General features: G+C 36.5%; 1 protein-coding gene across 1 annotated transcript in view; it reads right to left on the reverse strand.

The window, feature by feature from the left end:
- Nucleotides 1-12784, reverse strand: part of LOC110114971 (regulator of telomere elongation helicase 1 homolog) — a gene marked incomplete at its 5' end in the record, with an annotated part of 38504 nt that extends 25720 nt beyond the window's left edge. Inside the window, 5 exon segments of the mRNA XM_028693017.1 lie at nucleotides 3597-3702; nucleotides 3773-3830; nucleotides 12228-12343; nucleotides 12505-12567; nucleotides 12698-12784. Coding sequence (XP_028548850.1) covers nucleotides 3597-3702; nucleotides 3773-3830; nucleotides 12228-12343; nucleotides 12505-12567; nucleotides 12698-12784 — 430 coding nt within the window.
- Nucleotides 12785-12984: the final 200 nt, after the last annotated feature.

Genomic DNA, 12984 nt, shown 5'->3' on the forward strand with positions numbered 1-12984 from the left:
TTTATTTTTATATAAGTACCCCCGAACACCCACGTGGTGTAGAGGAGGGAAATCTGTGTTCTTTCTAACATTTTGTTTCCTTCTTATAATAAACAAACAAAAAAAACCTTAAATGCTCACGTAGCAGGCGGGGATAAAAAAATTCATTTGCGACCGCGGTGTCATTTTTGACACCTACCTGAAGCGCTCACGTAGCGTCGAGGGGGAGGTTGCCTCTTGGTTTTTCCCCTAAACGGGGGAGACGCCGGGAGGCTGCCGAAATTTGGATTGAAAATCCAAGGATTTGAAACAATTTGGGACCTGGACTTGATTGAACTCAGAAGAACTACGAAGGACTTGTACTTGGACTCTTGAACAAAATCTAAATGGCTTAATAAACAATTAAACCCAAAATAAAAAAAAGTGCAAGAGATTTTGATTTGGACTTGAACAATAAAACAAAGAGCTTGATTCAAATTTGACTTGAGTAGTTGAACTCAAGTAAGGACTTGAAGCACATACATAGAACATAACTTGAATCATTTGTAAGAGAATTTGGTTTGAACCAAGTAAAGGGGACATAGAACTTGAACTCAAAACAAGATATGGACTACTTGAACTCAAAGGAGATTGGTGCAATGAGTTTTGAACTGAACTTGAATACCAAGAACTTGAACTTGCTGGATTGGAACTCAAATGATTTGGAACCATTTTGGACTTAAATCAATTTCAACAAAACAAAACCAAACTTGGACTTGGATCAAACTTGCATATTGAACTTGATCTTGAACCTTACAAAATCACATGGAACTTAAATTGAAGAAGATAACATGAGCATTGAATGAGCAACAACAATCATAATGCAATCATTGGTTGATAAGGAAGTGTAATCTAAAACACAAATAGATACACAAGAATACTTTGGTGAATATTATGACTCACATGTGAAATATTTCACTCACAAATGATGATGATGGATAACATGAAGTTACCCTTAAGTAATGAAAGATTTCATGATCCTTAGATTACGATAACAGTTCAATATACAAGATCCACACAAGTTGTGTAGAAGCACCTTTGACAGACATTCACTGTCTTGCAAACATGTGTAGAAATCCCTACAAGTGATATTTATACAAAATCAGTATGGTATGCCCACAGGTGAAGTAAGAGAATTGTGGAGGATACAATCCTTTTTCTACCAATGTTGAAATATATTAGTCCTATCTACAAGCTACGGCGGTAGATTCAAATTTGTCCCCTTAGACAAATATTCATCCCAGGTCTACAAGGTCCCCTTGGACAAATCAACCCATGGCTGCCGACAAGGATCCTTCTGTCAGGTTGGGTCGACTATCTCCTCTGACTAAGTAGACCAGGGACCACGATGGCCCAGGACGAAGGAACCATGGGATCTTGATCGGGACTATCATCCATTCCCCCACAATCCGCTTTAAGTGCAAGATGGTGAAATTTCTATTTTAAATATTAAACCTTCCAAAACCATCAAATATCCCAATCTCAATCATTCAAATTCCAATTTCTAAATTTCAAACCCATGCTGCTACTATATGCCAGATAACACGTATCTTTACGTATCTGATTGACGACTAGCCTTAATCAAAAGTTCCCTCTCGTGATCGGGAGGGGTAATTAACTATAGGGGCTTGCGCCTATAGGAAACCAGAACTCAGATCATAAAGTCCTCGCAAAATGAGGGCGAAATCTCTGGGTAGTGTCTTATTTACAAACCCATCTGCCTTCCAAAATTTACCTCGGAACTTATATTAGTTAAAACTCCCTCGCCGAAGAAAAAGAAAAGCGAGCGAGCGGAGGCCGGGGCCGAATTTTCGGAGCCCACAATGACTTCATGTATATTTAAGATAAATGTATAGTTTAGTTTAGATATTTTTCCTTCATATGCTTATTACAACATGTACTGATGTACATGAATACCTTCAAGTTAAATGAAATTTTTTATTTAGTCCTCTTTTATGATAATAGAATCTTATTTGTAAAGTAAAAAAAGTATAATTTAAATTGTTACATTATTTAGAAAGTATAACAAACTTCAAAATTTTGTTTGAGCATCCATTATTGTCTCCTTGATACCTCACCTCTTGGACTGGGGCATGAAAAAAAATATTTTTCAAAAAAAAAAAAAAAGTTACCTTTGTGTTAGGAAATACTTGGAATTCTCAAGTAAAACCTAACTATCTTGATGAAAACATAGAGAATGATCCACAAATCCAAAGGAAAAATTAGAAAAACAGTAATTTTATTGCACTAGTCAAACTAACGGAAGAAAAATAACAAGATACAATTGATCCTCTATTCGAGAGGAGGATCTATCTCTTCCAAATCTCTAGATGCCGCTAGAGCCCAAAAACCTAAACCTAAGAGGTCTCAAATTTCAGCCAAATTCAAGATGCCCTAACCCTAGGAAAACAAACTATTTAATGCATACAATCCAAAAAGAAATCTCTAAACAGTCCCTACATTCAAATTTCCCACCTAACTCCCTCAAAAATCCTTCCTAAATAGCTCCCTTGGACTTGGACTTGCATTACGCGCGTACAAGAGAGGCGAAACTTCCGCCTCTATTTCGCCTGGGCCGGTCCTGCGTGAACCGGCTGGACCGGTCTAACACTTTTCTACTAGGCCTTTACAACTTTTGTACATTACACTTTTCTAAAGAGTGACACTACTAAAGAGTTTGCTAAGTATGCTAAATACATTCAAAAAGAACAACATTATTTAATTTTAATGATCAAAATAATCACGAGAGAGAACAAAAGTGGGAGAATAAGATAATACTATATTTATTGATTTGATCTTATAGTATGGCATATGGAGTATTCAAAAACAAGACAATGAAAGTACAAGAATTGGTGCATGTTTATTCGATGAATCAAAGTTGAATCCAATAGGAATGACAATTAAGATGATGATTTGGATAGAAATAGAAAGGTGAATCTTGAAGATCAAAATGAGAAAAATGATGATGATAATATTGAATCACCTGAGGAATGGAATATTGGTCTTTATTAATTGCAATCCATCTCAAAGCATTAGTACTTGAAGTCACTGAGGCAATGAGATATATCATTTAACTTTTATATTAGAGATAGAATCTAAGAATATAAGCGAGGTCTTTTAAGATGAGTTTTGGATTATTACAATGGAACATTAATTTAAGCCAAGACAACTAATAAGAAATGGTGTTGGGGAACAAGTCTTATAACCCTCATATCTTACCATTATTAGAACTAAATGAGTCATTACAAATAAGTTAAAAGACTTGAAATGCATTAACAGAAACAAAGCTAGGTTGTTGGTTACAGAATTATAGTTAGGAAGAAGAAATAGATTTTGAGGGATCCTTTGCACTACTAACAAGACTACTAATTATTTATAAATAAAAAAGAAACAATAAAAACTGCCATCTGGTTTCTAAATGGAAAAGGAATTCTACAGATGACAAAATTAAAAAATTATTAGTACAAAGATTAAAAAATAAAGCTTCCATGCTGATATCAATATGAATGACTAATAAGCTTTCACCAAAAACATAAATATCTTCAACCGAAACAGAAAACAAGCAAACGGAAATTAACCTGTGACAAGGCTTTCAGTTAACTTTCGCTTTTGAGGAATAGAAAATTCTTTTTCACGAAAGAATCTAGTCATCTGAAAAACCACGTCACCAAACTTTGGGTAGCACTGCAAAGTAACAATAACCATCAGAAGAAAAGGTTACAACAAATTACAACTTAAAACGAAATGATCTGACCTTGACATATGGCCGGAGCCAATATGACATTTGGCACTGATAGCTTTGCTGAGCAAACCTAGCATAGATCAGAGAAGGCTTAATGCAAAACGGTATTGAATTTGATTACAAGCCCGAAAGGTAGAGCAAATAAGCAACAGTGAACAAATAACTATTTATTATGATTTTCTAAGCATTTGATCTTTATGCAATTTAATATAGTGCAATAAAAAGATCAAATTGGTGCTAGTGTTCTGCATGTCACCAGCAAAAACTGCAGCTCCGTGTTTAAGGAAATATGTTGACCTCAGTACGTGTCTGACTATCAATTCAAGCGAAAACGACAAGAGCGACAGCCAACTAATGTGACATCATGCAAACTACGTTTGAAATGCCCTAACCACAATTTAAGTCATTCAAGCATCGCATGTTCACAAAATAGACAACATTGACATGCCCGGAGCACAAAAAACACCAAGAGAGGATCCACACAATCGATTTGATTGGACATTCAATTGGACGTTCTATTGAACAGAATAAATAGGTGAACAACGGACACAACATCGCACAGATTGAGTTCAAAATGCCTTGATCACAAATAAAGTAGTTCAAATGCCATCGTTCGTGAAACAAACTAGACCAATGCGCTTGGAGTATCGAAATCACCAAAAAAGCACCTCTTACGATTAGTTTGATCAATCTCAACCAAAGCGTCGAACAACTAACTCGACATCACATAAAAGTCACTCAAACATCACCCATTTGCCAAATGAGCTATGTCGACATATCCAGAACGTCAAAGTTAACTGCACATATTGGCCTATCCACCGCATGAAAGCAAAATGCAAAATTGGCCCGCTTGTGAGGCAATGACACAAAAAATGGGCTGCATGATTTATGAGATATTGTTTGTGAATATAAGCACACATTTAAATTTATTTCTTTTTTTAATATAAAGTAAAAAAATTTAAATCATAATTCCCGTCAAAATCTGCATACTTAGGCTAAATCATTGAAATTTCGTCATCTTCCCACCCCAAAATCACATAATGTCCTGTCAAAATGCCCAGACATACCCCCAACCCGTAATCTTGGGCCATTCTCTCTCACATCGGCCCTATTTGCCTGCTCCCTTATTCTCCTGCACCTGCTCGCTCATCATGACCATCTCTCCTTTATCCTAGCACATACACAAACCCCTCACACGCCTTTTCCCAAAGTTGCTAGTATAATACCCAAAATGTTCAAAATAAATGTAAGCATGAATTTTTTTTTAAAATGAAAGCATATCCATATTTAAACTATGAGCTTAATAATATATTTCTATATTCAATTCAGTTAATAGGCATTTCAATTGTACATTTTATTAACTGTAGCTATAATTACTTATGGAAAGAAACCAATTAAACATTTATTTAAATGCATCACTGTAACAAATCCACTTAAAACATGTAGAGGTTGGATGAAATCACACGGCCGGGAGTGGGGGGTGGGGAATGTTGTAGTCGTAATGTGCGGTAGAGCATTAGTATTAGTTTATTATTATATACTAAAAGTTAAATTAAGGTTATAAAACCTTTGCATTGTTTTCATTTCTTTTTTCCTACCCGACATTCTCTAGAGGCGAATTTCAGCAATGCCTGGGAGCTCAAGCTGCAGGCTGTAAGGGGAAGTGAAGCTATAGTTGTGGAGAAAAAATTCAGAAAATAAAGGTAAGGGTTGAATTTCAAATAGCTAAAATCAGTTTTTTGTGTTGAAAATCAAATAAGGAGAAGAGATGGTGCTGCTATTAAGTTCTGAAATAAGAGTTAACTAAACTATATTTGCTGAATTCTAAAATTTGATTTCAATACAGCAACTACAAACTGAAATCTACATTTCTGGAAGCTTTATTTGCTGAAATTATGGATGGCAGAAATCTGTAATTTATAAAAAAAAATCAATAGTGAGAAAGATAGGGTTGTGGTTATTCTAACAGAAATTAGTTTTGGCAAATTAAAAGAATTCCTGAAAATCAACTGCAGTTGTTGAAGGCAGTAACGAAATAGAAAGGAAAAGGTAAAGGAAGACAAATAAAGAGAGCTAAGAGGAGGGGGTTGAATGAGTAGAGGTTTGGTGGAGGTGGTGTACAAAAGGAAAAAAAGGCAGATGTGGGCTCCAAAAATTTGCGCCCTGGCCTCTCCGCTTTCTATAAAGTTTTAATGAATTAAGTTCTGAGGTCAATTTTCATAAGGTAGATTGGGTTTGAAATAAGAAACTACCCAAATATTTCACCCTCATTTTGCAATGACTTTATGATCTGAGTTCAGGCTTCCTATAGGCACAAGCCCCTATAGTTAATTACACCGCCCGATAGCAGGAGAGAACTTTCGATTAAGGCTAATCGTCAATCAGAAACGTAATATCTAGCATATAGTAGCAGTATGGGTTTAGTTTTTTGAGACTTGATATTTAAAATTGAAAATTTCACCATCTTACACCTAAAGCAGATGGTGGGAGAATGGATAATAAACCCGATCAAGATCTCATGGTTCCATCATTCCGAGGAGGTAGACGACCTAACCTAAAAAAAGGATCCTTGTCTTCAGCCATGGGTTGCTTCGCCCAAGAGAACATTGTAGACCTTGGATGAATATTTGCCTAAGGGGGAAAAATTGAATCCACCTTAGCTAACAAAGGGTTTTGTGCCCTATCGATTATATCCTATTGATTCATATCTCATGGATTTAAAGCCATTGGGGAGTATGCGGGCTATGTCCGTAACCATAATACAATGGAGCGTTGAACCAAGCCACGAGGTCAGAGAGTCGTTGTCGAAATCGTCAACCACGTGGAGCTATCTGGCCAAACCACGACTTATTTACGGAGCCATCCAGCCAAACTGTCGATCAGAGGACCAATGCCAAGTCTTTACAGGCAGGAAACAGATTGAGAATGAATCCTAGTGATATTCTCAACCAGACATTAGCTCTTTGTGAGCTGAAGTACTTTTCAGATTTGTCCACCTCGGCAAACTGTTGCACAGGACGGATGAGTTTTGCTTTAAGTGTTGGTAGTTTATTTCAATTTTAAATATTTTGATCTTAGATGATTTTTTTGAAATTTTGAATTTTCCTGGGAATTTGGAAGGGCTTTGAAATATTTAGAGTTAACCCCTCTAGTTGAAATTTGCATTCAACACGACTATTATAAGGATAACTTATGAGCATTTTTATTTTGTCTGTTGAACTGAATCGACTCTGCCAACTTGCCAATAGAGGATCAGGTTGTTTATTAGCATTATATCTTTGTTAGTAAATTTTCTTTGTTTTGGGCTTTGAAGGTCTAATATGAACGTATTAAAAGAAATATCTCGGTCGGCACCATGATAGCATATTTTTTGATAACTCGAGCTGTATCGACTATTTTCTACTCGCATATAAGGATTGGGCTCGAACTTAAATTTATCATTTGACCCACGTAGCATCCTCAGACATCACGTGTGTACCCATGACACCCTCGTCAGGGCCCATGCGAGTTTATGCTTATATATGCATGCTTGTATGCGTAGTTTTGCATTCATATGATGTATTTGCATGGTAGCTGTTTGCATGCAATGTAGGATGTGTATATGGTGTAGCTGCATATTTATATGTGCGATCATATGACTAAATGTGTGCTAGCATATCTGTACATGTATTGCGTATGTACTTTCACATTTGCATGTATGCTTGCATGTTGTAGTTGCATAGTGCTTGATCATGTTCACATGATCTTTTACATGTTGCATGTTGACTTAATGCAGCAGTGTATGATATGCTTGTGTGGGGGCATTTTGAAATCATCTGGCACCGTTTAACTATGCAGGCAACCCTCGTTTGAGTGTGCGCAACATTTCATTCTATCTCCTTGTATGAGTATTAAGGATTCGATGGCGTGGCTTCGTACTATGGGTTACCCACTGCTTTGTACAGTTAGACTGTCGTGCACTAACGAGTCTCTTGCTATGGTTCATAGGAGCTTGCACTTGTTTGAGATTTTATGTATTTGCTTGAGGATAGCACTTCGGATACATGATAGGTCTCATACGACGGCTCGTAGGAGCTTGCACTTGTTGTAGTCCTTTGGCATTTTATTTATATATGGCATATGCTGTGTATGGAGGGTCTCCTACAAGGGTCCGCAAGTATTTTCATTTGTTACAATCTTCTATCCTCACTTGTAAATGACGTGCTGCATGCATATGTTTATAAAGGATCTGTCACACTTGCAACATACCCTTCTTCATGCAAGTCGATACGCCCATTCGTACTCTTGACGTTGACTGTTGGTTGAATTACATTCATCGCCAAACTTTCAAGTCCATCAGCAGCTTACTATGTTCACTGTACGCTGACTTTTAGTGTTCATAGAGGACTACATGTATTCTTCAAGCTAGCTGACATAGGCTATAGGGAGACTTTCATATTCATAACCTATCAGCCGTCATCGTTCACGAGTGAATTAGTATACTTGCTTGTCAACTAATAGTTGTCGATTATAAGTGGGTTATTAGTACATGTCATCCATCATTGCTCGTGGGTAAGGTCATTGCATGCGTTAACAAACTCACACCCTTTGTTCGTAGGCAAACTGCATTCACCACGAGCTTGTTGTGTTAATTTGCATGCAAGCCATGTTCCTCACAACCCCCCCAAGCACACTCTATTAGTGGATCATCACCTTCGTTGCATGTTAGTAACCACCTTCATGTATTTCTAATGAACATGTCATGAAACAAATCATTGTTTGTAGATGTGTCGCATTCCTTGCAGATTAATTGATAATTTGCTTCATTCATCAAGTTTTGACTTTCAATATTTCATGAGAAATCGAAGTATTTGCTTGTATGTTGGATGTATTGTTGGATGCATTGAGCATGTCATCACGTTCGTTACAACTTTCTGGTATATACATATAGGAGATATTACCATTTGCATAAGATTGATTAAGCATTGTGGCACAAATTTCATGTCATCAATTGGTGTCCGTTTGAATACTTTAGACCATTATTCAGCATCTTGTATTTTCAATTTTATCATGCATTTATCGAATTAAATTCTGGTTTATTGCTTTAAGTTCTACTCCATGTGGTCCAAGTCAAGTTCCTTGTTACTTGGTTCAATTTTATTCATCGATTCATTAAAAATTTCGACAACCTCCAGCCCGCATTTAGGGGAAATTTTAGGAGTCTTAGCCTACCACCACATCAAGAAAGATGTACACTGTTGTTGTCAGGTGACACCACGGCCATAGTCTTCAATCCCACCACGCTAAGAAAGGCATGCATGGATCTTCAAGGGTACCTATTTGAATATTCACATTTCTTTCCCCGCGGGCACTGAAGCATGTACGAGTACTTAAACTTTTTACCCCATCATGCTAAGAAATCGCAAGGCTTGCCCTCCTTGTCACAAGCGTCGCACCAAGTTCCCTCCCACCACGTTAAGAAAAGCATGTATAGTGGGTCCCTCGGCATGCCAATCTCTCTCTCTCTCTCTCTCACTCTCTCTCTCTCTCGCGCGCGCGCATATATATATATATATATATGTATGTTCTTTTGCCACTTTATATTGCATTTAATTGTATTTAAATATTCTAAAAATATTTAATAAAAAAATAATTTGAAAATTTAGATCAATATTTGTAGTTTGTTGAGTTGTTGTAGCTCACTGTGGTTTTGCATTTTTAGGATATGGGAAAGGGAATAAGCATGTTGATTAACAGTTCATTATCTAATTTGAGTCTATATAGATATTTCTCTATTTTGGGGTACAGTCATGGCTAGCTTTGGTTATATTTTGCTTTGCTCTCTGTTCTGTAGTCATGTATTGTAGTGTAGATCCTGTATATATATTTTGATAAAATGAAAGAGATTTTATGGATGAATTTATTTTCAGTATTGTAGATGTTTTAGTAGCATTATAGTATGTTGTTTGTTTAAAATGTATATTGGAAGAGAATATGAATCATTTTCAAAACTAAATCTTGAGATTTGTTGGTCACAGCTCAACACATGATGTAGGCAAGGAATGGGTCAAATCAAAATCAAAATTTAATGACCCTTGGACTTCTAGTGGTTCTTGGTTTGGGCCTTTTAGGTGCTTTGGTGTTGAGCTATTTTAGTGTTAGCTCATTATTTTGAGCTCTTGGTTAGCTCATTATGAGCTAAAGTTTAGCTCATTTATTTCAAGGTTAGTGGTAGCTCATTATGATAGAACTTTTCCCTTCCCCTTCCCCATGCAACCTTCTCGGTTTGCTCCTTGCCCTTTCAGTTTTTTTGGTTTGCTGCTTCAGATTCCTCCCCATGTAATGTTGTCTCCTCGGTTTGCATCCTAGTGGCTGTCCCGTGGCATTTGGGGGTTGTTTCCATGGCTTTTGGTGCTATGTTTTCAGTGCAATTTTGGGGCTGCCGTTGGCCTTTCATCTATCTCATTTTATATAGAATATGAAGAGATTTTGGGCTGTTTTTGGACAGAATTTAAACAGCTTAATGGGGACTGATTTGGTGGCTGTTTGGGGTGAATTCCAAGAGTCTTTCCATTATTTTCTGTGCAGTTTTTCTGCTGAATTTTAGTGTTTCTGGCTGGATTTCTGGACTCTTGGGCTGCTGTTTTGGACAGCTGGTTGGGCTGTTTTGGGATGTTCATTGGTGGTCTCTTGACCTTCTAAAGTGTCTGTTTAGTTCCCCCTCTTTTGCCTATATATAGTAGATGTTTTGGGTTGATTTAGATATGTTATATGATGTGATTTTTGGAAAGAAACCTGAGTGGTTTTTGGCTTTGGAAATCCTCCGGGCTCTTTCTAAGCTTCTTTCTCATCCCCTCCGGAAATCCTGCGGGCTCTTTCCAACCTTCGTCTCCTCTCCTATAGAGTCCAATGTCGGGCATTTACTTCAAGATTTATGTAAGTTTTAATATATATAGCGTGAGGCGTAAACATCATGCCAGTGAGGCGAGGCGGGCCTCAAGGCAGGCCTCAACAAAGTTCAGGCGCAAGCCTCATAAAAAAAACTCGAGGCGTAAGCATCGAGGCATTTTTTACTGGAATTGCGCAAAGGAGGGTCTCAAGGCGAGCCTCATATTGCGCAATTTTAAACCATGGTTTTAGTAGCATTATAGTATGTTGTTTGTTTAAAATGTATATTGGAAGAGAATATGAATCATTTACAAAACTAAATCTTGAGATTTGTTGGTCACAGCTCAACACAATAGGACATGTCCTGTTAAGTTGGGTTGTGACACTAACAGCATGAATTCTCCATAAAATAAGGATCAGAGTTAAAACTCTTTTAAGTTCTTCAATGGCTTAAAAATCCTTATGTTGTGCATCATAAGATGCACCTGATATGATAGAAAGCTCAATGTTCACTTTGACTGTGCAAACCATGGCTCCCAACAAGAATCATTTGGCTAAATTGGGTCTACTACCGTTGCTGACTAAGTAGATCAAGGTTCATAGCAATCCAAGATGATAAGCATGGAATTTTAATCAGTTCATTATCATTCTCAACCATCAACTGCTTTAAGCTAAGGGTGGTACATTTTTATAATCTAAATATGTTAACTATTTAGCTTCTAACAACTAACATTAAAAAAAAAATCTCTCTTATCACTCTGAGGATAATTAATCGGATGAGCTTATGTCTATAGGAAATTTTGAACTATATCTTAAAGTCCTTGTAAAATAAGGGCAAATTTCTGAGTAATGTTTTTTCTACAATCTAATCTGTCTTTTAAAAATTTTACTCGGATCCCAAAAATCTCATAGCAATGTCGTGGCATGAATATTTGGAGCCCACAATATGCACTAATTTTCACAAATGATATGAAAACATAAACAAAGAACTCAAGCATGGGTGAGGCATACAAAGAGAAGAGATAGTCCCACAGAATATGCATATAAGCAAGGATCCATGTTACAAAGAATTTTATAACGATGGCACACAGGCACACAAACTGTGCATGCGTCCAAATATTAAGAAGACAATCGCATTAAACATATATAACGTCCACACAGTTGCCCATACAAGTACACTATATATTGTTCCCAATAATTAGAAAAACAAGTAACAATAAAATGTCGATACTCCTTTTATTTTAAAGCTGCAGTCTCATCAAATATATCAGAAAATACCCTCTCTGGGCAAGAAATATGTATTCTCACCTGCAAAGTTTAACGGAACTCCTTAATCATGAATAAGAAAAGATGTTTGAGTTGAAAAACATCTGAAACATCCTCTCTGGACAAAAATTATATTTTATCACTTGCAAAGTCTAACCAGAACTCAATGATAATTAAGAAAAAAAGCTACAGTTGATATTTCTTTTGGGATCACCCTTCTAGGATTAAACTACAAGTTGGCATTTCTAAAGCTCTGAATTAAAGGCTCACTCATTAGAATATTTAGACCAGGAAATAATATTGCAGAAGCAGAACAAATACATTCTTGTAGCACCTTTCATCGCAAAGAAATATAGCTCCATAATCATGGCGATGTCTGATAACACGGCCAATAGCTTGATTAACAGCCCTTGCTGCCTGCTGCACATACCAACTCTCTCCAGTCAGCACCTGCAAGAAAATAGGATGGTGATTTATAGAATGGTCATAGCCCCAAATGCTTGAAAGCATGATAACTTCAAGCTTAAAGTTCAAAAAGAACAAAAAAATATTTTTGCTAATAAGTAGCTTGAGAAAACAATGCCAGTATTTTAGTCATAGTAGATATTTACATCCTTAGAGTCTTTCTTCCTTAATATGGCTTGCTGATCCAAGTACTCACGTTTCAGGCGGACCTAAAAAAGGAAATGAAACAGGTAGAGTAAAACTTTTCCATTTGGTAACAAAATTTCAACAGCTTTTACATAATATCACAATCTAATTATGAACTAATAAAAAAATTCACATGTTAGTTTCGTCTCAAACCTTGGGATCAGTCTTCATTGAAAATGGCATCCCGGTGATTATGACTCCTCTCCCTGTCTGATCAGCAAAATCAAGACCCTCGCTAACCTGAAAAAACGTAAGAGTTACTTGAGCATAAAGTGTATTTCTTTTTTAAAAGATCAATATGTAGCATGTTGATAGAAAGAAACTTGCATGATATTTTCTAAACCAAGATTTCTACTACAAGCATAATTCCTCGAATGCAATTATAGCAGCACCATATTATATTAAAATGAAACGAATTTAATTCTACAGAATTAAGAAAA

The sequence above is a fragment of the Dendrobium catenatum genome, unplaced genomic scaffold (assembly GCF_001605985.2).
Source record: "Dendrobium catenatum unplaced genomic scaffold, ASM160598v2 fragScaff_scaffold_211, whole genome shotgun sequence".
Lineage (NCBI taxonomy): Eukaryota > Viridiplantae > Streptophyta > Magnoliopsida > Asparagales > Orchidaceae > Dendrobium > Dendrobium catenatum.